This window comes from Podarcis tiliguerta (genome assembly GCF_965153285.1).
Source record: "Podarcis tiliguerta genome assembly, chromosome: 7".
NCBI classification, from domain to species: domain Eukaryota; kingdom Metazoa; phylum Chordata; class Lepidosauria; order Squamata; family Lacertidae; genus Podarcis; species Podarcis tiliguerta.
This window is the reverse complement of record NC_139540.1, coordinates 77,865,735-77,887,164: the sequence shown is the minus strand read 5'-3', so window position 1 is coordinate 77,887,164 and position 21,430 is coordinate 77,865,735. Positions and strand designations below refer to the sequence as shown.

The window sequence follows — 21,430 nt, the reverse complement described above, 5'->3', positions numbered from 1 at the left end:
GAACGTAAAATCCCTTACAACAATACAAACTTTAAATAGTAGATCAAAATCAGGATTTCAAGAGTTCCGTAATGAGAAGAAAGCTGGAAAAACAAGGAAGTCTTTGCCTACTACTGAAATGACAGCACAGCAAACACCATTCAAAGAACAGGACACCATCCCCAAAATATCCTACCCTGGTCGCCACCTGCCTAACTTCAAGACAGTAGAGACATTTTGAAGAGAGCCTTTGAAGATGACCCAGAATTGCTGTTAATTGTTAAGTTCTAAATAAGAAAGTGGAGAAGGGTCTGTAAGCATGACCAAATTTATCTATATCCTGGCTGGAGAGACAGATGTCTATAAAAATATAGGAATTCCTAACATTTCTATTTCTGTTCCCACTACACTCTGTGATATTTGAATAATATGCAAACTAAATCTCTCTTCTGCTTTTTAATAACATGCAAACAAAATTGAACTTATTTATTTGGCAAGAAGGCCTGCCGAAGGGAAAGAAAGAAAGAAAGAAAGAAAGAAAGAAAGAAATATAAACTAGTAAAAGGCAGACATATCCTGCCCCGAAGCTGGCTCCCTTTCTTACATCTTGTCTACACTTCAGGTGGAAACTTCTGCAAATAGAGCCATGATAAGAAGATCAAGAACACTGCATAGGTATTTTTCTTCCTTCCTTCTCCCCACTTGTAGGCCAATTCCCCCTTTCCTGTCATTTTGGGGCCTTAAGCGCAATTAGTGCTACATCTGCAGCAGTGTTTTCCCAAATGGTTGTTAGCTTGAACCATGGTTTCCAAAACCCATTCCTAGGCATTGGTTGCAAACTGTGGTTTGAAGCTAACCATGGATAGCAAAAAGCACAGATATAGATGTAACACTAGTCCAGAGGTAGCTAACATGGGGTCATCCTGATGGGACTGTAACTTCAATCATACATGACCATTGGCTGTACTGGCTGGAGATGATGGAAGCCGGGAGTCAAACACATGAAGAGCACCAGGTTGGCTACTGCTGCTGTAATCATTATTAAGTTCCACCAATGAAAAGGTAGAATAATTCACTAAAGTACGTTTGAGGTGGGCAGGATGCAAGATGTTCTCCTAAGCCAGAAACTTGTGTGCACTTATTTACAAAGTTGCCTTAACATGTCTTCTTAAAAAGCAGCAAACTCCAAAGTCAATTGCTGTGACCCCGTTAAAGTTTAGCAAACTATTTTGAAAATCTCGGAGACAGAAACCACAACTGGATCTCATGGTCATTGTTGCTATTTTCTGGCTGATGGAAACTTTGCGTTCTCTGTTGTCCCCTCCTCCTCCCGGCTTGAGTGCCTGCACAACAGATGATAATTACATGGTAGGAAAGCAATTTCCAGCCTGGTTTGCGTTTTGGGTTTTATTAAGAAAGGTATCCCCCCTCCCCAAGGAACGCAGGTGGCGCTGTGGGTTAAACCTCAGCGCCTAGGACTTGCCGATCGCATGGTCAGCGGTTCGAATCCCCGCGGCGGGGTGCGCTCCCGTTGCTCGGTCCCAGCGCCTGCCAACCTAGCAGTTCGAAAGCACCCCCAGGTGCAAGTAGATAAATAGGGACCGCTTACTAGCGGGAAGGTAAATGGCGTTTCCGTGTGCGGCTCTGGCTCACCAGAGCAGCGATGTCACGCTGGCCACGTGACCCGGAAGTGTCTGCAGACAGCGCTGGCTCCCGGCCTCTAGAGTGAGATGAGCGCACAACCCTAGAGTCTGGCAAGACTGGCCCGTACGGGCAGGGGTACCTTTACCTTACCTATCCCCCCTCCCCACCTTGCATAACAGTCTGCATCTGCAATGTGAACTTCCCCCGCCCCTAAGCAAATGCCTCGCAGGTCCCAAGGTTTCTATCTCAAGCAGAAAGAGCAAGGAGAAGCTAACTGGGGCAGAACGGAAGAGAAACCCAGCAAAAAAATCCTTTCAGTTAAGTTCCCAGGAATTACAGACATCCCAAGGCTCCGAAATAGACCTTGGAGGTCAAACTTCTAGATAAAAGAGAGGTTGACAGGTTCTACAGAGCAGCTAAACCACTGAAGTTTCAGCTTGTACTGGATCTGAATGCTGATCTTTCAAGAGGAAGGCCTTTTAGCTCAGGAGATGCAAAGGCAGGCGAACCAAAGCGGCCTGGAAGCAGAGACAGCCAGAAACTGCAGAACCAGAACAGCGCTCCAGTCAGTTTTATCCTAGTTTCATCTATTAGGTTCTCCTATCTTAAAAATGGGAGGTGCAGTGGAAAAGGCCACAATCTCAACTGGCTTGTAGCAGGGATGGAAAGATTAAAAACACTCCCTGGTAAGAGAAGGGAATTCCAGGCATGGGGAGTGTGTGCGATTTTGCCCCACCTTTTTGTGTGAACTTGGGGAAATAGGCATTGAAGTGAGAGTGTTGTTGTCCCAGTGATAAATGCATACTTGTAGAATTGGTGTGTGGATCTGGTAGTGTCTGCTATATTTCTACGTTTTGGATCTCCTAGTAGCTGTTATTGTCCCAATATGATAGTTATTTTTCATTTATACTGATTTTTGTATATTGTACCTAATCATTCTGCCCAAAACAGTTGAATGCATATTCTAGATTGCTTAAGACAGGTAAGTTGTCCCTTACCTGTTCTGATGCAAGACGGAAAGTCAAAGAGACTGGGTAAAGGCTAACACTTTCAGTTTATGCACAAGGTGTAATAATTAGTTAATCCAGACTCAATTAATCAGAAATTGGAATGATTCTTTGATGTGCACACACAGAAATGTCCCTCTATCCACTGCCCCAAAGATAAGTTCAAACAAGCCCAGAGGCTTTTCTCACTTTCCTTTTCCTTTAGCACAAATTTATCCAATAAACAATAAAAGGGGGAGAGAGAAAGTGTCAGAAGGAGGAAATTGCTTTTCTGTAGAAATGGTTTCTTTCCTTAGTTTCTGCCAGCTTTAAAAGTCACCTTTAAATCTGAAGTGCAGAACACAGGAAATCTATTTTGTAGGAATAAGTCATCCTTCAGAACAATACATGAAAGCTTCCTTTTCCATGTTTAATAACAGGGGAGTGTTTAGCATTAATATAAGAAACACATGAGAGCTTGGGCACAATAGAACAACATCATAACTCCATTCGTGGAGCAAAAGGAACACAACATCAGTTCATTTAAGACTATTTATATGCTAAATTTTCCAGAATAAATAAAAATGGCTTTACTATACAAAATGTCTCATCACACACAGTGCAAAACTGCCAAGGCCATCAGAAGTGCTTGTAAAATGGTATTTGTTCAGGCAAAAATGCATTACTTTGAAACAGATTGGAGGCGGCAAGTTATTTTAACAGGTTTAACTCAATTATTGAAGGATGTCTGTGCCCTTTCCAATAAATATTTTCTGGAGGGAAGGAAATGCTTCTCTCTGCACTTAAATAACAGCAATGTGCCTGTCTTCATCAGGACCTGCGAGAACTGCCATCCTGCAAGAGAAAAACCTGCTTCGACAACCTATCCAGTCCAGCATCCTTGCTAGCGCTGCAGACAGAAGGGCAGTCCAGTGTTAGAATCCTACCTTTCACATCCGGCCGATACTGCATTCCATCATCCTTTTTCCCCAATAAGCTTGTGTCGTCGGAGTCTATTTGAGGAAAACCATAAAAAGAACCAAATATATTTATTGCTTTGTTGTATTATTTCGATACCTGAGAAGGCTACTGAACAGCAAGTAGGTGGTGAAACACTGTATTTTTCATGCAGCTTAAGAAGACCATATTGTCCAGAGTTGCCCTTATGTATTTCTGGCATGTGGGTTAATTTTTGAACTCCAGGAGATGCAGAAAGGGGAAACCAAGCAGCCAAACGTTCCACAGATTTGGTACGTCTCCTTAGACAAGGGGAGTCAAGTGTAGTGAACAAATGTGGTCATGATATCACATTTTAAGGTTAGTTGTGATACTTTATCTCAGTCCCAAACTAAATCAACCCTCAGCGTATGAGGTGTGATGCCTGGACAACATGCACACTCCTTCCTCTTATTATACTATAATACTTTCATTTTCCAAGCATCACAGCTTTGTTCTTTCAAATCCCCTAGGTGCAGAAACAGCCATTAGGGCAAGATTATGTTCAGTCTCCAAAAGCAGGCTATAAACTCGTGCCAGAAACATAGAAAACTGCATGGCCTTTCTCTGCAATGTAACCCTCTGAAAAAACTCCACCATCTCTCGCTCTCTCTGTTAATTCTTCCACCAATCTTCCTTTCACGAAGAGGGAACCTTGTGGCTGTGTCAGATAGCCTGGAGGACCCTAGACCGTGAGAACATACCTCTATTCTTTTCCAAGTCTCCTAAGCCATTTTGATAGTAAATGCAGTTTTCATTGTGGAACACTGGGCCTTTATGTGTGGGCACTGAAGTGTACCAACTGCATTTTATCCTTGGATATTCGTCTAAGCCCTGAACCACCAGCAAATGTTGTGGGAATGTGAAAGGAAGAGGAGGAGCCTTGCTGCTCTTGGCAGCTTTTGCTGGATGAGTGCTCCAGTGCTCAAACTGCACAGCAGGAGAGCATAGAACCACTAAAGACATCTTTTTGTTAAAAAATAAAGTTCACACAACAGCATGTGCTTCATTCTCAGTGGTGTCACAGACAATACCCAATCAGAGCAACGTTGCCTTTCTAAAAAATGTTAGATCCCTGCAACAGAACCCAGTCTGTCTTGAAAATCACTGGCTGTGGGCAACAAATCATATTTATTATGCAAAAAGAACTTATTGAAAACAGGATTGTGTGTATTCTGCACTTAAAATTGGGGTGGGTGGGTGATCACAATTCTGTGCCAAAACAAGTTTGTGAACTATATAAACTGCACTTTAAGCAGATTTACATGATTTCCCTTCTTTTGAAGACTACTGTATATTCTCCATTTTTAATTTATTCTGCAGTGGGTGGGACAAGACGGTATACAGAGCACAGAAATGCACGCACACACATTTGATGAAAACTGAACCTCTTAGGCAACTCAATCCTTCACATCTTTTCTGTGCTTCTGCAAAACCCTAATTCAGAACCCTATTTCTAACTCTTGACGTGAAAAAGCAATTGTACAATTTGCCCTTTCTCAGTCTGCTGGTGGACATCGTTTTCTACTGAGAATAAAATTTGGAGTACCTGAGCAGTGTCCAAGGTGTCTGATATCAATCTGTTCTTGTCTCAGGCAAGATGCTTCTCGAACAAAGCATGGGTTGTTATAGGAACTTCCGTCAGATGCGCACACAGGATTAAAACTGTAGCCGCTGCAGTCTATGTTGCAGACGCACCTATTGACACAAAAATGCACTTGGATGAGGACCGATTAATTCAGCACTCTGCATTTTGTACAAGTGGCACACTTGTATCTGCACGCTGCGTATAAAAGGCAACCATAGTCCTCATTAACACAAACACATACTTCATTTAATAATATTAGTGAGTCAAAGCATCTAAAATGCACCCTTGAACCCATGGCACATAATACTCACAGCCACTCTCACTCCTGTGGCCATCCTCCTAGAGATGTCCACTAGTTTGCACTGACATTAGACCACCAGGCTACCTGTTATTTCAAGGCCAACTTGCGGGTCACTTTGGTGATCAGTCTTGCACTAAAGTGATACAGGTGCCAAGGACAGACTTTGGTCATCTTCCACAATATGGCGCCCTGTGCAAGGCCACAATTTTGTACAAGCACTTCAGATGAGGACTGGACCACGTGAAAAATGAACATAAGATTTTAGTTGCAGTTCATTCACTTCCAGCTTTGTATTCTTGTCATTAGAAAGCACCTCTAGACATTCCTATTTCAGTTTCTAACACTGCCGGTATTCAGAGGCAAATAGGACTGGCTCCAGAGGGGTGGGACTACACAGAAAAACCTCTTAGCACGCATGAATTCCTTCTGCGGAATCAGTGCTATCATCTTTCAATGTCTGAGAAATGGTCCATTTAGTAAATGGCCCATTTAGTCTCAGAGTGGCCAATCAGATGTCTGTGGGAAGCATGCAAGCAGATCCTAAGTGCAACAGCACTCTGCCCATGGACAAGGAACTGCTGCCCATTGATTGCAATGGAACTAAGTGTATCTGGATCATGGGATTATATTCAGAGCAGATTTGGGGACAATGTCGGACGTGGGGGGGGGGGGGGAGAAGTCCCGTTATGCAAGTGAAAGTTGTTCTGCTCCCATATTTTTTTAGCTGAATACCAGCCATAATAATTAAACGTAGACTGAAAAATGCAGCTTTTTAAAAAAGAAATGCATCACATTTTTTTTGTCAGGGTGGCAGGGTATCACTAGGCAACAGACAAAAGGTGCCACTAAAAAGCTGCAAATTGTCAATTATTTCGTTTTCTCTTGTATTTTTTCCCCCCATCTAGGGTAGATGGAATCACTTTCTTGACTCCCATGAGGCTTTTCCTTATGGGACACCTCAGATCTTGTCGTTGCTGAAAAACCATTACAAAGAAGATACAACAGTCTAAATTTCTGCTCCTTCCTATAAGTCAGGAAAAAGTTGTGGTGGTGGTGGTTTTCTTTTAAAGCAAAATAAATAAATAAATTTATTGCTGCAGGGCGGGGGGGGGGGAGCTGCAGTAACAAAAGCATTCATTCATGCTTTTCAAAACCCTGTCACATTGGTTTGATTATGCTGTTCTGAAAAACAGGATCATGCAATCTGGATTATTTCCTATCGCATTCAGCTAAACCACTAGAAGGCTTTTCAGCAGAGTGTTTCATCTCACAAGCAACAGAGAGTTGCAAAAGAGAAAGCTTATGCATCCAGCATAAGGTCAAGAGTGCCTCTAGCCTTGCACAACTTCCGACATTCCCCACCTCCTCAAGAATGCTGAAGGCAACTGTATATTGCATCATGACAGGTACCTGAGACCCATTCAACCATCTTAGAGGGGCACCAAAAACAGGGTTTATTCAGATGCTGCAGAGCCACCATAGTTCTGCAGGCTATGGACAGGCACACCAAGGTCTACTCCATTTTCCAGGAAATGGGTTGAGGCCTGGAAGTAATCAGCTTCATAATAAAGATGGCATTATCTAGCATTGTGGGACATCAATGGGAGAAGAAAAGGCTGAGGAGCAAACCCGGCACAAATCCAGAGTTTCTAAGATGGTTGGATGGCGTCTTGTATGCCTCCTTCCAGCAATTCCTGAGCCAAGCTGGTGCCAAATGCATTGCGCTGCTTTCCTTTGGAGCACAAAGTCAAAAGGGGGGTCTTGTCATCTGGGCAGCCCAGGACCTCCATACACACTGTCCAGGCTTGCGCCCCTGGAAGGTGGTTTGACTTCGCACACTCCATTGTTTTATCGACACAGACAGAGGCCAACCACAAGCTAGCAGTGAAGGTTCACAGTTGCAGAGCATACAGGAGCTCCATTCAGGTACTCTGAATGGTCTTCCCCTCCACCACCAACCTTCATATGTTGAGAAGGTCTGAATAGGACTGTAACAGCATTTGGTTGGACACAGTTACTGTGTTCCCTGCAATGGTGAGACCTGATTGTACAGGGTTCCTATAAACACATCTGAGCACATCAGTCCTTTATCCTCCAAGTGGGAGAAGGGGCCAGGTAAAAAAAGGTAAAGGTGCCCCTGACCATTAGGTCCAGTCGCGGACGACTCTGGGGTTGCGCGCTCATCTCGCTCTATAGGCCGAGGGAGTCGGCGTACAGCTTCCAGGTCATGTGGCCAGCATGACTAAGCCGGTTCTGGCGAACCTGAGCAGCGCACGGAAACTCCGTTTACCTTCCCGCCGGAGAGGTACCTATTTATCTACTTGCACTTTGACATGCTTTCGAACTGCTAGGTTGGCAGGAGCAGGGAGCGAGCTACAGTAGCTCACCCCGTCACAGGGATTTGAACCGCCGACCTTCTGATCAGCAAGCCCTAGGCTCTGTGGTTTAGACCACAGCACCATCCGCCAGAGCACATAGTTTTCTGCTCTCTATGGGACATAATTTCAGAACGCCTGGATGGGAGGTTCAGATCAGAAGAATCTTTAGTTGAATCAGCCACTAGCCATAGCAATAAAATAAAAACAAAATGTACTGAAGACAGAGGTAAAAACTTAACTATACAAAATACATTTGGGAGGTTTACATCAATAATCAAATAATAGATCTTATTCTAATTGCCCCATAAACCTTGCAGTTTTTGCTGTCACCTGATCATCTTGATCTGCTACAAGAAAGGACACAGTAGCGATGGTTGAGCGACCTGGTATGGACAGTAGTAGAGGGGTAATAATCTCACTCCTCAAATCTTTATAAAGAGTGCAAGTCAGAAGCACATGAACAACTGATTCAATACTGCCATCTCCACATGGACATAACCCTTTTTCCAGTGGAATTTTCCTGGGTGGGAAGCATTAATGGCATGAATGTTTGCGTATTATATACATAATTGAAGCTATGGAGTACTGATTTCTTACCTAAGTTGAAAACATTCTTTTGGTGGTGTAAGTAGAGGCCAGATAAATGCTCTAGGGTCATATCTAGCCGGCACCCAGCCAGCTGAATGTCCCTGGTCTAAACTATCAGAGTAGAGTGTACTGGTCTGGACTGATACTGCTCCAAGGTAATATCAGAATCCATATTTGCTCCCTAAGGATTTGCAACTTATGGATCAGGAATTGGTTAAGTTGCAGGCAGCAAGAGTAGGAATAAATGGGCAGTTCTGTGAAGAGTAAAGAAGCTTTGGCAAACTCCTCCCTTTATTATCCCCTACAGGAAGAGTTTTCCCAAATCTTCTGGTGCTGTTCAATGTTGAGGAAATGGGTTTAAAGAGCACTGGCTACATATACACCAAACATTTAAAGCACCCTGCCAAAGAATTCTGGAAGTTATAATTCGTTAAGGATGTTGGGAACTGTAGCTCTGTGAAGGGTAAGCTAAAGTTCCCAGAATTTGGATGTGTGTGCTTTAAATGTATGATATGTATGAAGTCTGAGTTGCTGTGGGAGTCAATAAGTGGGTGGGGTAAATTTTGCTCACCATTCAGTCCTTGCTCAGTTGAAAAGGCCCACCCTCCAATTAAATATTAGTTGCTGACACAGGTGCTGAAGAAAAAAACCAGAGCTAGATTTGACAGATGTAGCTTTCCCTCTGTAAAGACCAAAAGCCACACATCACAACGGTGTCAAGTGGAATTTCCACAGCAGGCTATCCTAAAACCACAGTGGCTTGTGACTAGAATATTAGCTTCTTCCTCTCAGTAGGAAACCAAAGTTGCCTTGAGAGAGGTGATGTTCCATCCCAAGGGTTGCCATGGATACGTCCAGTCACAAGCTTCCAGCTGTGGCGTTCAACCCTATCAGTGTCATTTAAGGGTAATTGAAAACAACAGGTCACTAAGCAAAGTGGCACAATTTGTTCAAATGCCCATTTGCAGGGGGTCACTCTGGCTAAGCATGGAAGAAAGATGCCTTGCTCGACTTCATGGACCTCGGCAGAGAAACATGTAGCTTAAGAAGAAGAATATCTCTCAGGAAACATATTTATTTGTGACATTTGTATCCTTCCTTAACCTCCTAGGAGTTTGAGACAAGAGTCAATCCTTCTAATTAATCCTCACAACAATCTCGTAAGGTAAATTCAGCTGAAAGGGGATTAGGTGACTGAAGGTCACCCACTCAGTTTCATTACTGAAGGGACATTGAAGTTCAGGTCGACCATTTCTGGATAAGGCCCCACAGCCCTCTGTCAGTCAGAGGGGAAAGCTACATTCCACACATGGAACTTCTAGTTCTAACAAACTGGGTGCACCCCCCCCAAATCGAAATGTTTAGCTCTGACAATGCTTATCAACTTGTTTTGTGGGTAGAAGTCTTGGTTACTTGGCACCCTCACCTCCTAATGGATTAACACCATCAAAGCTCACAGCACTCTTCCATCCCTTCGCAGGAATTAGCTATGTGAGAGGATCTCTGAACAGATGCCAGCATGAGTCAAATCCTTGGGTTTCTGGGGCATCCCAAAATATGTGAGCGTTTCCCAACTGACCAGAGAAATCTATGGCCTAGTTCACATACAGACATGCATGCTTTGATGACTGTCCTCTGGTATATCCAGTGGGATGTCTGGATTCCACCTTTTGAACAAGACTCCCATGCCGTATCACATCGCAAGCTTCTTTTGCGAGCCTCCTCATTTTCAAGACTGATCTTATTAGCCAACATTGGGGTGTGTGTGTGTGTTGATGTTTGAAAAACACAAAGCCGAAAGAGACCTTTCACGTGTGGGATTGTTTGCACAGTTCATTGGAGCAGAGCCATTTGTTTGGCTTTTGTATATGTCAGGCATTGAACTTTTTGCTTTTGTAACCAAGCCAACACTCTACCTAAGAACATCCAGAGACCCTCATAAAACTTAACATATTTACATTGGTGTTCAGGAGTGCGGTAGGAAGATGTGATGCCATTGTTCTTGGCTGGGTTTTTAAAAAATATAGATGCAGAAAGCAAACCAAATCCCAGTGGCTCTTAAGTTCCGGTAACGTTTTAGCAAGTCTATATCAAGTGGCATTTGTTTCAAAAAACCTTGATCATTATCTGCTCAGTCTGTGATAATGTTAATCATATTTTGAAGAACCTCCTTGCACTTGAAAAATAGCAAATCAAATATCTTAGACAATTTTAGGGCATGCCTGGTAAATAACATGTGTCAAAGCAAAACAGGGAAGCACCTGATATACCATAATACCGTATTTTTCGCTCTATAAGAAGCAGCAGACCATAAGGCGCACCTAGTTTTTGGAGGAGGAAAACAAGAAAAAAAATATTCTGAATCCCAGAAGCCAGAACAGCAAGAGGGATCGCTGCGCAGTGAAAGCAGCGATCCCTCTTGCTGTTTTGGCTGCTGGGATAGCTGCGCAGCCAGCATTCGCTCCATAAGACGCACACACATTTCCCCTTACTTTTTAGGAGGGAAAAAGTGAGTCTTGTAGAGCAAAAAATACGGTACTTTGCTAGGAAACCTAATTCTTAGGATACACTTCTGTACACATTTAAAGATTTTGTCGCTCAAGTCATGAAATAGCTCCTCCCCAAACCTCTACTTCCATCGAGGAGGGAGAATTCAATGCAGGTAAAGGACTGAGAGAGAGAGCAAGATGCTCAGACCTTATTTGTAAGTTTCTTCCTATGCTGCTCTGAAGAACACTAGATGGACCAGAAGGATGGGAGTCAATGGCATGCTTGCATCCCATGCTGTTGATATGCTGCCAAAATAACCACCAGCCTCATCCGCATGTTCCTTCAAATGTAATTAGAGTTGTGAAGCAGCAGCTACACCACTGCTGGCAATGTTTGAATAAGTTTCTGTTAACTATGCTTGAAGATCTCTAGATCAGGAGAAGTTGGATTAAGTGCACCTAGTTATGTGTACGTAACCACACAAATTACTAGTACTTCCCTACAGCTCCAAACCCATGTCTGAAACATAACTCTGTGTACGTTTGGAAAAACAAAGCTGGCAGGAGACAGTTGTAGATAAATACCAATTAATGAGCAAAGCTTCTCTACTGCAAACTGCACCCTCTCCACCCCAATTTGAACAGGACAAGCAGGAGCTGACCTCTGGGCACATGCTATGGTTGAATTATGGTCGGGAAGGCTGAATTTATTGATCTGAAATGACTAGCCACGCCATTGGTAGCAGACAAAGCTACATTACTTTATTTGCTGGCAATATTTCTCTCCCGATTTCTCTTTCCTGCTTTCATTATCAAACTCCACTTGGAAAAACTCACACCTCTGCTATCCCTAAATCCAAAATTCATAGTGTGGCGCAAGGACAGCTGTCCGGTTGTGGTACATGCTATGGTTGGAATTGTTATGCAGGTTGATGTGGGCATGCAGCTGGAGGGGAAGGGTTCTGTTGGATTGCACTTAAAATAAATGTTAGGAAAACCAGATCATCACTCTCATAATACTGAAAATAATGCAATCCAATAGTGGGTCCAACAGTCAAGAAGGCGGTTTCTGCATGTGCTGCAGAGGGAAGTGAGGGGCAGCTCTGATCCTAAGCCTCTGCTGCCTTGCAAAAAAAGCTGATGAGTAAACCCTACACAAATCCAGAGTGGAATCTCTAAGACTGTTGGGTGGCCCCTCGCATAACTCTTTCTGGCAACTCCTGCAGCCAAGGTGGTGCCAAATGTATTGCTCTGCTTTCTTTTGGACCACATCAATGAGTCCAAGAGAGGGGTTCTTGTCTTCTGGGCAGCCCAGGACCTCCATATACCCTGTCCAGGCTTGTGCCCCAGGGAGGTGACTTTGGTGCTAATAATGCAGAGGTTTGACTTCACCCCTGGAGGTATACTCCATTGTCTCTCAAGACAGGTGGATGCCAACAATAATACGGGAGATTTTTTTAAAAGAAATACACATTATCAAGATGCTTCTTCTGTGTATTTGAGGATCTTGATGGAAGTTATTTCCTTTCTCCCACATTATCATTTATTTATTTATTTATTTATGAAATAATAAAAAAACAGGGACGAATTATAATTTAGAGATATTTTCTCAGCAGGAATTGTTCACATATTTATATGCAGGAATGTCACATACTGTACTCATTTGAATCTATCCAAATGTTAATTTTCCAGCCGTGCTGTGCAGCTCATGACAACCACCTGCTCAAAATTCACATCTTTCTCTTAATCAGCCCAATAAACATTAAAAGAAAGCACCAAAAGGGGGAAAAAAATCTGCCGAGATAATAGAAGTGATAAAGTTGTGTATATTTCTGTGCTGAATGTAATGTGCTGTGGTACCTCTGACAGTCTAATTACAGAATACTGCTTAGAATGAAAAATGCAAGTTTGCAACCTTTTCTAAGGATGCTTTTAAACCCAGAATGCAGAGCTGAGGCTGCTCCACCATAATGGCTGCATGCCTCAATAGACTGTGGGAAAGCATATGTTCTCTAAATATAGGTGAACATTTGACTTTTGCATGGCTGGAATAAAGTGTACTGTTCAAAGGTACGTAACACAGTCATTTCCCGCATCCGCTTTGGCCTATGAACCCCCCCCCCCCACAAGTTGTCTCAAGGACAAATGGCTGTGCAGCTACAAATGGCTCCCCCAACACACCGCCAGCTAAGAGTCACTTGTCCCCCTTATGTGTGATGTTTAGTTGTGTTGTTGTGTTTCTGTGTTTTATGTTGGAAGCTGCCCAGAGTGGCTTGGACAACCCAGTCAGATGGATGGGATACAACAAATACATCATCTATATCCTCATCCTCCTCTTCATCATCATCATCATCATTACTTACCCAACATTTTCGGCATCTTCATCACACTCAGCCCTATACTTGCAAACGCCACACTTGGAATGTTTTCTTTGAACTTCAGTCCCAGATCCTTCATATTCTAGAGCAAGATCAAGCCAACACAAAGTATTGTTTAATTAAATAGAAATAAAACAACAGCAAGAGAGAACTCATTTTCATATTACTGACACTTTCCCTTGAAAGTGGCTTGCATGGAGTCATCCTGTTTTGTCCTCACAAGGTATCCTATGAGACAGACATGGCAACTAACCCACAGCCAGCCCGGTGAGCCTCATGACCCAACTGGGGGGGCTGACCCCACACCTCTCTACCCAATTGCTCTTTCCGCTATACTACACCAGCTGACAACATCAGCTAAAAGATTTGTATACTCAAACTTTTTGCCACTGGAGATAAAAAAACCTGCATGCTGGTACACAGCAGATGCAATTTACTCTACGGTAGCTACCTAATCTAAATATCTGAATTTGCTGCCGCTCCGAATGACAAAATGGAAATGTTTCACATGCATATATTACTGCAAATTGATCGTTATACTGAAGTTTTCCTCTGCAGCCAAATATACAAGACTACAATGGATGCCAGATTGTTATTATCCAAAAGCAGGAAGTGCTTTTGCTTTATAAACCAGGGGTTGGGGAGAGAACTAAGCTTGGGTGTGCTGAATGAAACCACAAACACCTGAGAAGCTCTTTATGCAGAAAGCACCTTGCAAATGCCAGATTTACACCAGCACAAGCATGACTGATAAAAACTGATATTTCAATGTTTGAAATATTTATCACTGCCATTGTTAAACATCTTTGAGTGCTCGAAATGTTTCACATAAATTATCTTACAATACTTACAGCAATTTTGTAAAGTAGGCAAGTGTCATTATTCCCATGTTACTTTTTTTTTTTAAAAAAAAGTTATTTATTTGTAACATTTATATTCTTCCTTTTCTGCAATGATCTCAAGTTGGCAAACTGGGTGGGAGCCTGAAAGTGTGGCTTGTCTGAAGCCACTTAAGTGAGTTTGTGGCAATGGCACATTTTTGAATTGGCATCTTCCACATTTGCCACTCTTGGCCACTGTACTACACCAGCTCTGAGGCAGTGATCACATGTTGCACTAAACCATGGTTTAAATTGTACTGGAATGTGCATGGGCTGCAGCGAGCCTCTGACTTGTGTGTGTCCTCTCTCCTCTCAAGTATCTAAAAGGAGGAATTCAGAAGCTTTTGCAGTAGCTCATTGGTACAGCCACAGAGGAAAGCCTACAGTTCACTGGTAGACCATCTGCTTTGCATGCAGAATGTCCCACGATAAATCTCCAGACCCCTGCCTTGGAAATGTGGCACTGTAGGTCAATATAGACAATACTGAGCTATATGGACCAATGCTCTGATTCAGTACAAGGCACAGCTTCCATATTTAGTTAACCACAGTTTGCTGTTTTGTCTGGATCCAGAATTGTGATTAACCCTAACTATGGTTAATTTCAGCCAGTCAGCTTCAGAATCCACAATTGGAAGTCAGCTTGCTTGAAACTAAAAGCAGTTAATATGAGTCACATTTTTGTCACATGAGGCAAAAAAACAAAGTGTGAAAGCGAAAAGCAAGCACCTGAGCCCAAGATGCACTGTGGCTCATTCCTGTTCATGTAAAGGTAAAGGTAAAGGTAAAGGTAAAGGAACCCCTGACCGTTAGGTCCAGTCGCGGATGGCTCTGGGGTTGCGGCGCTCATTTCGCTTTACTGGCAGAGGGACCAGTGTTTGTCCGCAGACAGCGTCCGGGTCATGTGGCCAGCATGACTAAGCCGCTTCTGGCGAACCAGAGCAGCGCATGGAAACACTGTTTACCTTCCCGCTGGAGTGGTACCTATTTATCTACTTGCACTTTGATGTGCTTTCGAACTGCTAGGTTGGCAGAAGCAGGGACCGAACTACAGGAGCTCACCCTGTCACGGGGATTCGAACCGTCGACCTTCTGATCGGCAAGCCCAAGAGGCTCAGTGGTTTAGACCACAGTGCCACCCGTGTCCCTCTGCTCATGTACATCACACTAAATTAGCGGGATGTACAAATCTGGCCAGTTGTATCACTGGTACAGATTTTTAAAAAATTAATAATAGAATTATACAACTCATGTGGTGGACACAGTGGAAAAGGTACAATTTCAAATTTGTATATATGCTTAGAATTATACCAATCCCAACCTGTAACTGCTACAATCAACTGTTGTGCGTAACAGACAGATGGCAGTTAGCTGAATAGTGCATACTGATTATCAATTTATTAATTACTAAAAGCAATCTGCCAGGGACTTTAATCACCACCATACTTTAACAACCAAATTTTGGAAAGAGGGACCCTGAAACAAATTATTTCAATAATAATTAACATGACGATCTGTATTGCAAGCATGCCATTTCCCTAGCTTGAAAGACTAGACTAATCAATTGCCATCTGTCCACAATTAAATATGGGTTGTTGTTTTTTTTAAAAAAGGTGCCTAATTTAAACTTAGGTAAACAAGCACTCGCTGTGGTTAGTGTTAAACAAAAAGAATAAGAAATGAAACTGCATGGCAATTAGCCATTACTCCATTGAGAAAGCACTGAACAGGTTGCATCCTGGAGATTCATCCTCTCTTAACAGCCCTGCAGCTGTGAAAGAGGCTTCTGTCCCATCACGCACACCCCTTCAGCCTGCTGCGAGGAGAGATGCGCAATTGGACTAGGATGATTCTCTGAGGTCATCTGTAACCTTTAATGCACTGTGTTCCTTGTTGTTCTGTGTTTGGGAGAAGTCTGATCAATATAGGTTAGCTGTGATCAGTCTTGGCTAAGTCTGATCAATATACATTACAGTAGAGGTGAGCAGTCTTGGTTAAGTCTGATCAATCTAGACATTACTTGTGGCTGGTCCTTCCTCAGGATTGCAACATATGGCTTTGAAGCTGCCTCCCGCCCCATAATTTTTGGAGCATTTTAGAGTTCCTGGGCAATACCAGCTGGGCTGATCCTGATGATCTAACTCTACAGGAGATGGTCTCTTGCCACAGTGACGTGAGGTGCTGCCCCGCACTTCCTTACCGTGACCAGTGTGCCTGAAAATAGCTACGGTAAGACTGGAGATAACAACTCCTGGCTAAAGGGCTGGGAAGAGTGCCAATCAAATGACTGCCAGTGAGAAGAAAAACTCCCATGTTGTCCCATGGAGACAAGAGTTTAGTAGGGGCTCACTCTCTCCCATCATACCTCACTTGCCTAGAGCTAGAAGATTAGCTGTGTACTCCAGCCATGTTCTACGTAACTGTCCTGACATTGAGGAGGATTTTTGGCATTCCTTCCCATGTGGTAGTGGTAAGGAACCTGCCAGCGCCTAGTTGATGAGTCTGGGCATTCGGGGACTCTCGTCCCTCCCAAGGTGACAAAAAGCACGACAGCAGAGTGCTACGCCTTCTATCTCCACAAACATTTCAGAGGCACTAGCTATAAACCAGAGCATGGCCTGGTCATGCCATCAACTATGCAAAGCAAATAATTAAAGGAGCAATCAACCCCACAGAAGTGTGACTGCTCAGGCAATGCTGAAGGCACTCACTCACCTGATTGCAACAACAGCAAACACTACCATGACACCTGGCTAGTGAGCTACTACAGAGTGGACCCATCAACAAACATTAGCAGTTTTGCAGGCCATTTGGATTGCCAAAAGGACAAGTTTACATGTCAAATGTAAGGCCCACTGAGCTTAGTAGGGGTTAACTCCCAGGAAGGGGGTAGAGAATTGAAGCCCAGGTAAAACTTCAGCTATTTTATTTATTAAACTACTAAAACCTTCATCCAAGGATCATGGGGCAGTTTACAATATAAAAAAACCAAATACATAAAATTGTAACAAGCAAAACAATACCCTATACTACAGGCACACAGTTTAAAAGACCACAAATTGTTTAATTGTGGTTTTTAAGGAACAAGCAGACATATCCAGGTAAGAAACGGCTGCAGGAAAACCCAGACACACACAATAATCATTCATACCTTCCTTAGAAATATATGAACTGACAGCTTAAACTGAGTTAAAGTATCAATCCATTCTAGCCTATTGTCTTCTATAGCTGGCAGGGGCTCTCTGAGGACTCAGCTTTCCCAGCTGTGCAAGCCAAGGTCCATTTTAAATGTAGATACTCTGATTAAAGTCATGCAACACATGCACTATTCTGCTGAGCTGTGGGCTCTCCCAAAACAAAACAACCTAAGAAGTTAATTTGCTCCCTCATCCAACAAAAGTTGAAATTCCATCCATTAGCGCAATGCAGAGTTAAGAGGTAAAGGGAAAGGGACCCCTGACCATTAGGTCCAGTCGTGACCGACTCTGGGTTTGTGGTGCTCATCTTGCTTTATTGGCAGAGGGAGCCGGCATACAGCTTCCGGGTCATGTGGCCAGCATGACTAAGCCGCTTCTGGCGAACCAGAGCAGCGCACGGAAACACCGTTTACCTTCCCGCCAGAGAGGTACCTATTTATCTACTTGCACTTTTGACGTGCTTTCGAACTGCTAGGTTGGCAGGATCAGGGACTGAGCAACGGGAGATCACCCCGTCATGGGGATGCGAACCGCCGACCTTCTGATCGGCAAGCCCTAGGCTCTGTGGTTTAACCCACAGTGTAACACTGATTTATAGCTGATGTTTTTCTCATTTGTGCAATAATCGCACCAGGGGCAAAATGCCCACTGCTGCCCCTGTGATGGGGTGGTGGGCAAACTCTCTGAGGACAAATCTCCACTGGCTGTGGGGGAGGGGTATCTTTTCCAGATCTCCCCCTCCTGCCCCTGGCAGCAGGGCTTTGCATTGGCTCCTCCCTTCATTAGAAGCCAGTGCAAAGCCCCCCACCCAAACAGTGGGCAAAGCTGAGATGCAGAACGCTTCCCCTCTTGCAGGAGGGGGGTATTCCACAGAGCTTTGCCACTGACTCCTCTAGCCCTAAAGGCAGGGGAAACCAGCTGTTAACTGGGCAGTGGAACAGGGGTGCTGTCCCTTGGGTGGGTACCACCTGAGGCAGTTGCTTCACCCTACCTAATGGGGGGGGCGGGCTTAAGTGCACATATTGGTGTATCACTGATAAAAAAAACAAACAGCAGAATTCAGTAAAAGTTATGAAACTTTGATTTTAATGGGAAATTTAATTTAAGCAGATGCTTAATCTCTCATTGAACAATGCTTAATTTTGGCAATTGAATGACATAACTTTTTTTTTTAAAAAAAGTTAAGGCTCCTGAGTTGTATTTTTCAAGGAAATGGTTGAACTATTCACAAACTTTTCAGAAATCACCTTTTGCCAAGGAAAAGCAATCTATGTAGCTGTGTTTTTCTGCAGTACGTGTAAACATTTCCAGCTAGGATCCTGCATTCACACAAAAGAACAAAAATATCAGCAATACTCACCCCCTTCTCCTGATCCAGAACCATTATCTGAAAAGAAAAAAAATAGAATTATCTGGGACTGAATTTTGTAATTTTAATTTTCTTTATTTAAAAGCCTTTATTAACAGCTTGATTGTATTGAATGGGCAAGACCAATTGAATGGAGAGGAATAACAAGCAGCACAGGGAGGCAGGGAAGATAAACTGGTGTGACTAAATACCCTTCAGGTTCACAGTTCTTACTCTGTTCCCACTCCTATATGATAATGTGTTTTCTTGGTGAGAAAAATCCCACCAGCAGCCTGATCCACAAAGGCCAGGAGCATTATCACAAGATGCTCCAGGTTGTTGAGTGCTGGATTCCACGAGGCCCATAGTATCCATCAGCAATTACCCCCTGGACTCTGTACTACTTCTGCCTGCTTGGACTGCCAATCAAAGCCTTATGTAAACAGCTACAGGGATCTAGAGCCCAGGCCAGCAAATTATTTAATAGGGATGCTGTCTGAATCAGCCAAGTGCAAAGAGGGGTCAACCAGCACTGGCTTTACCCACATGAAGCAAGACGCAAAGGGTTCTTCAACGTCTTCCTCTCTGCTTTGGCAGTCTCTCTCCCTTTACTTACCCTAGCTGCTCATTCCCATTTCCCTGCATCTACCCACCTCACAGAAGACAGCAAAATGCATATAGGAAGGAGTCTGACAGCACCTAAACTACTCTTTTTGCCTAGGTCTCGGCCCAGGAAAAAGAGGCTTAGGAGTATGAAGTGGGTAAACTGTCCTCCAGAAATTCCAATATGATAAAGGAGCAAGGAAAATTAGAGTTATAAAATCCTAGTATGGCAGAAGATGTCCAGAGTGGGTCAAGAGGCAAACAAGACTAAAGGAGACAGTATGTAGGCATTTCTATGTGGCCACAGTACATTTAATGCCATCAAATAAGAAACTTCATTTCATGTGTGTGTGTCTGAGTTCAGTTCCCTAACACAACCTTCCCCAGTCGGGTGTCCTTTAGATGTTGTTGCAGTACAACTCCCATCATTCTTGGTCATTCTTTATGCTGGCTATGGGTGATGGAGTTGAGATCCCCAACATTTTTAGGACTCACCCTGTTCTTTTAATATAGTAATTCTATATCGTTGTAACTTAGGGTGAAGGACAAATCTGAAGACAGAAAACAACATCTGGTTGAAGAAGATTGCCCTTAAATATGGCCCAGGAGGACATATATAACCTTAAAGATGGTCCAATCAGTGGTGAAGGATGCATTAACTCATAATGGGATAAGTGGAGGAATCCCAACTGGACAATATAATGGCGGCCATCAATCTCCTTACTCCTTTTAGAGCCACAGCCATGACTTGATGGATGTAACCCAATGAAGAGATGGCAGATCACTTAGCTCCCCTGCTGAATTTCTTCCTGCCTTCCTCCCACATATTCCTTTCCTCAAATTCTCAATCCTGATCCTCGTTCATTCCCTGCAATTTCCCCTCCTCTGAATGCAGGGCAGAGCATGCCAAGAAGGAGTTGCTTACAGTGACTTTAAAATGAGGCAGTTTCTTGCAAAGAATAATAGAGACATCATGGCCAATCCATTACAGAGTCAGAAAACACAGCATGAAAAGAAAAAGTTCTACATTTGAAGAGCAGTTCACATCAAGCAACTTAACTGGCTGCAAAACAGCGACAACAAAGCACTTCCTACGTTGCCTTGCCTTTCAGAATTTCAAGATTTAGACATGTCTGGTGAATTGGTTTTAACCTTAGTCATCTTATGATGGGCTGAGTAAGTATTAAGGCACTAAATTTTCTGGAAACTGTGTGATTTCCTTCTGTCCTCCTCTCCTATTCTTCCTCATTCTAAAACAATGAAAATAAAACAGCAGAGCTGGTGAGAGGGGAACGGACTCAGGACCTTGAATGAGAACTATTGATTGCAGAATACAGAACATGCCTCCAGGGTAGATGTGCAATGGAAAATGCTGGTATGTATTAACCCAAAGTGCCACAAACGCAAACATGAGTCAATTCCAACTTTTCTTTGGGGAGTCAATGAAAATGGGGGATGACTTCAGTTTGTGATTTACTTAAGATTAAATCCTTCTCAATTTCATTTTGAAAAGTGAGTAAAATACAGGGAAATAAACTGTGGGTCCCCTGCCCCTTTTGTTTGTACCAGGCTTGTTGTATCAAATAGTAATGGGGAGACTAGAAAGCAGTTTTTATGCTTGTCTTTTTCTGTCTTTGGTACCTTACATCGTGCTAGCTTGGGGATTGCTTGAGACTCATCATTTCCACGGGTTAAATGCTCAAGCATTAGAGACATACTGTCACCCCTTCCCTCCCCCAACCTAAATGCTGAGGGTGGTTTCTGCCTAAGAGCTCTTAAAGAACTCAATTGTGAAATGTCTTATCTTCTAACAAAAATATTTAACCTGTCCCAAGGAATGGCATCCATAGAAGAGGACTGGAAAGGTGTCAATGTAACAGTATTTTTAAAAAGGGATTTCATACCCTCCAACATTTCTCCGATGAAAATAGTGACTTCTCATTCCATAATGATTATTTTACTATTTATACCCCACACATCTTACTGGGGTGCCCCACCCACTCTGGGCAGCTTCCAACATATGTCACAACATAATAAAACATTAAACATTTTTAAAAAAACCTCCCCTATACAA

General features: G+C 43.2%; 2 protein-coding genes across 9 annotated transcripts in view; both read right to left on the bottom strand.

Annotated features, from left to right (window-relative positions):
* The window catches only part of TMEFF1 (transmembrane protein with EGF like and two follistatin like domains 1), a 95,680-nt gene that overhangs the window by 8,051 nt on the left and 66,199 nt on the right, over positions 1-21,430 (bottom strand). For all 7 annotated transcript variants that reach the window (XM_083449590.1, XM_083449588.1, XM_083449589.1 and 4 more), the window contains 4 exons: positions 18,766-18,792; positions 13,313-13,409; positions 5,155-5,303; positions 3,557-3,622 (listed from right to left, as the gene is read on the bottom strand). In XM_083449590.1, coding sequence (XP_083305716.1) covers positions 3,557-3,622; positions 5,155-5,303; positions 13,313-13,409; positions 18,766-18,792 — 339 coding nt within the window. The remainder of the gene's footprint in view (positions 1-3,556; positions 3,623-5,154; positions 5,304-13,312; positions 13,410-18,765; positions 18,793-21,430) is intronic.
* Positions 1-21,430, bottom strand: part of MAJIN (membrane anchored junction protein) — a 197,937-nt gene that overhangs the window by 157,182 nt on the left and 19,325 nt on the right. The window lies entirely within an intron of this gene.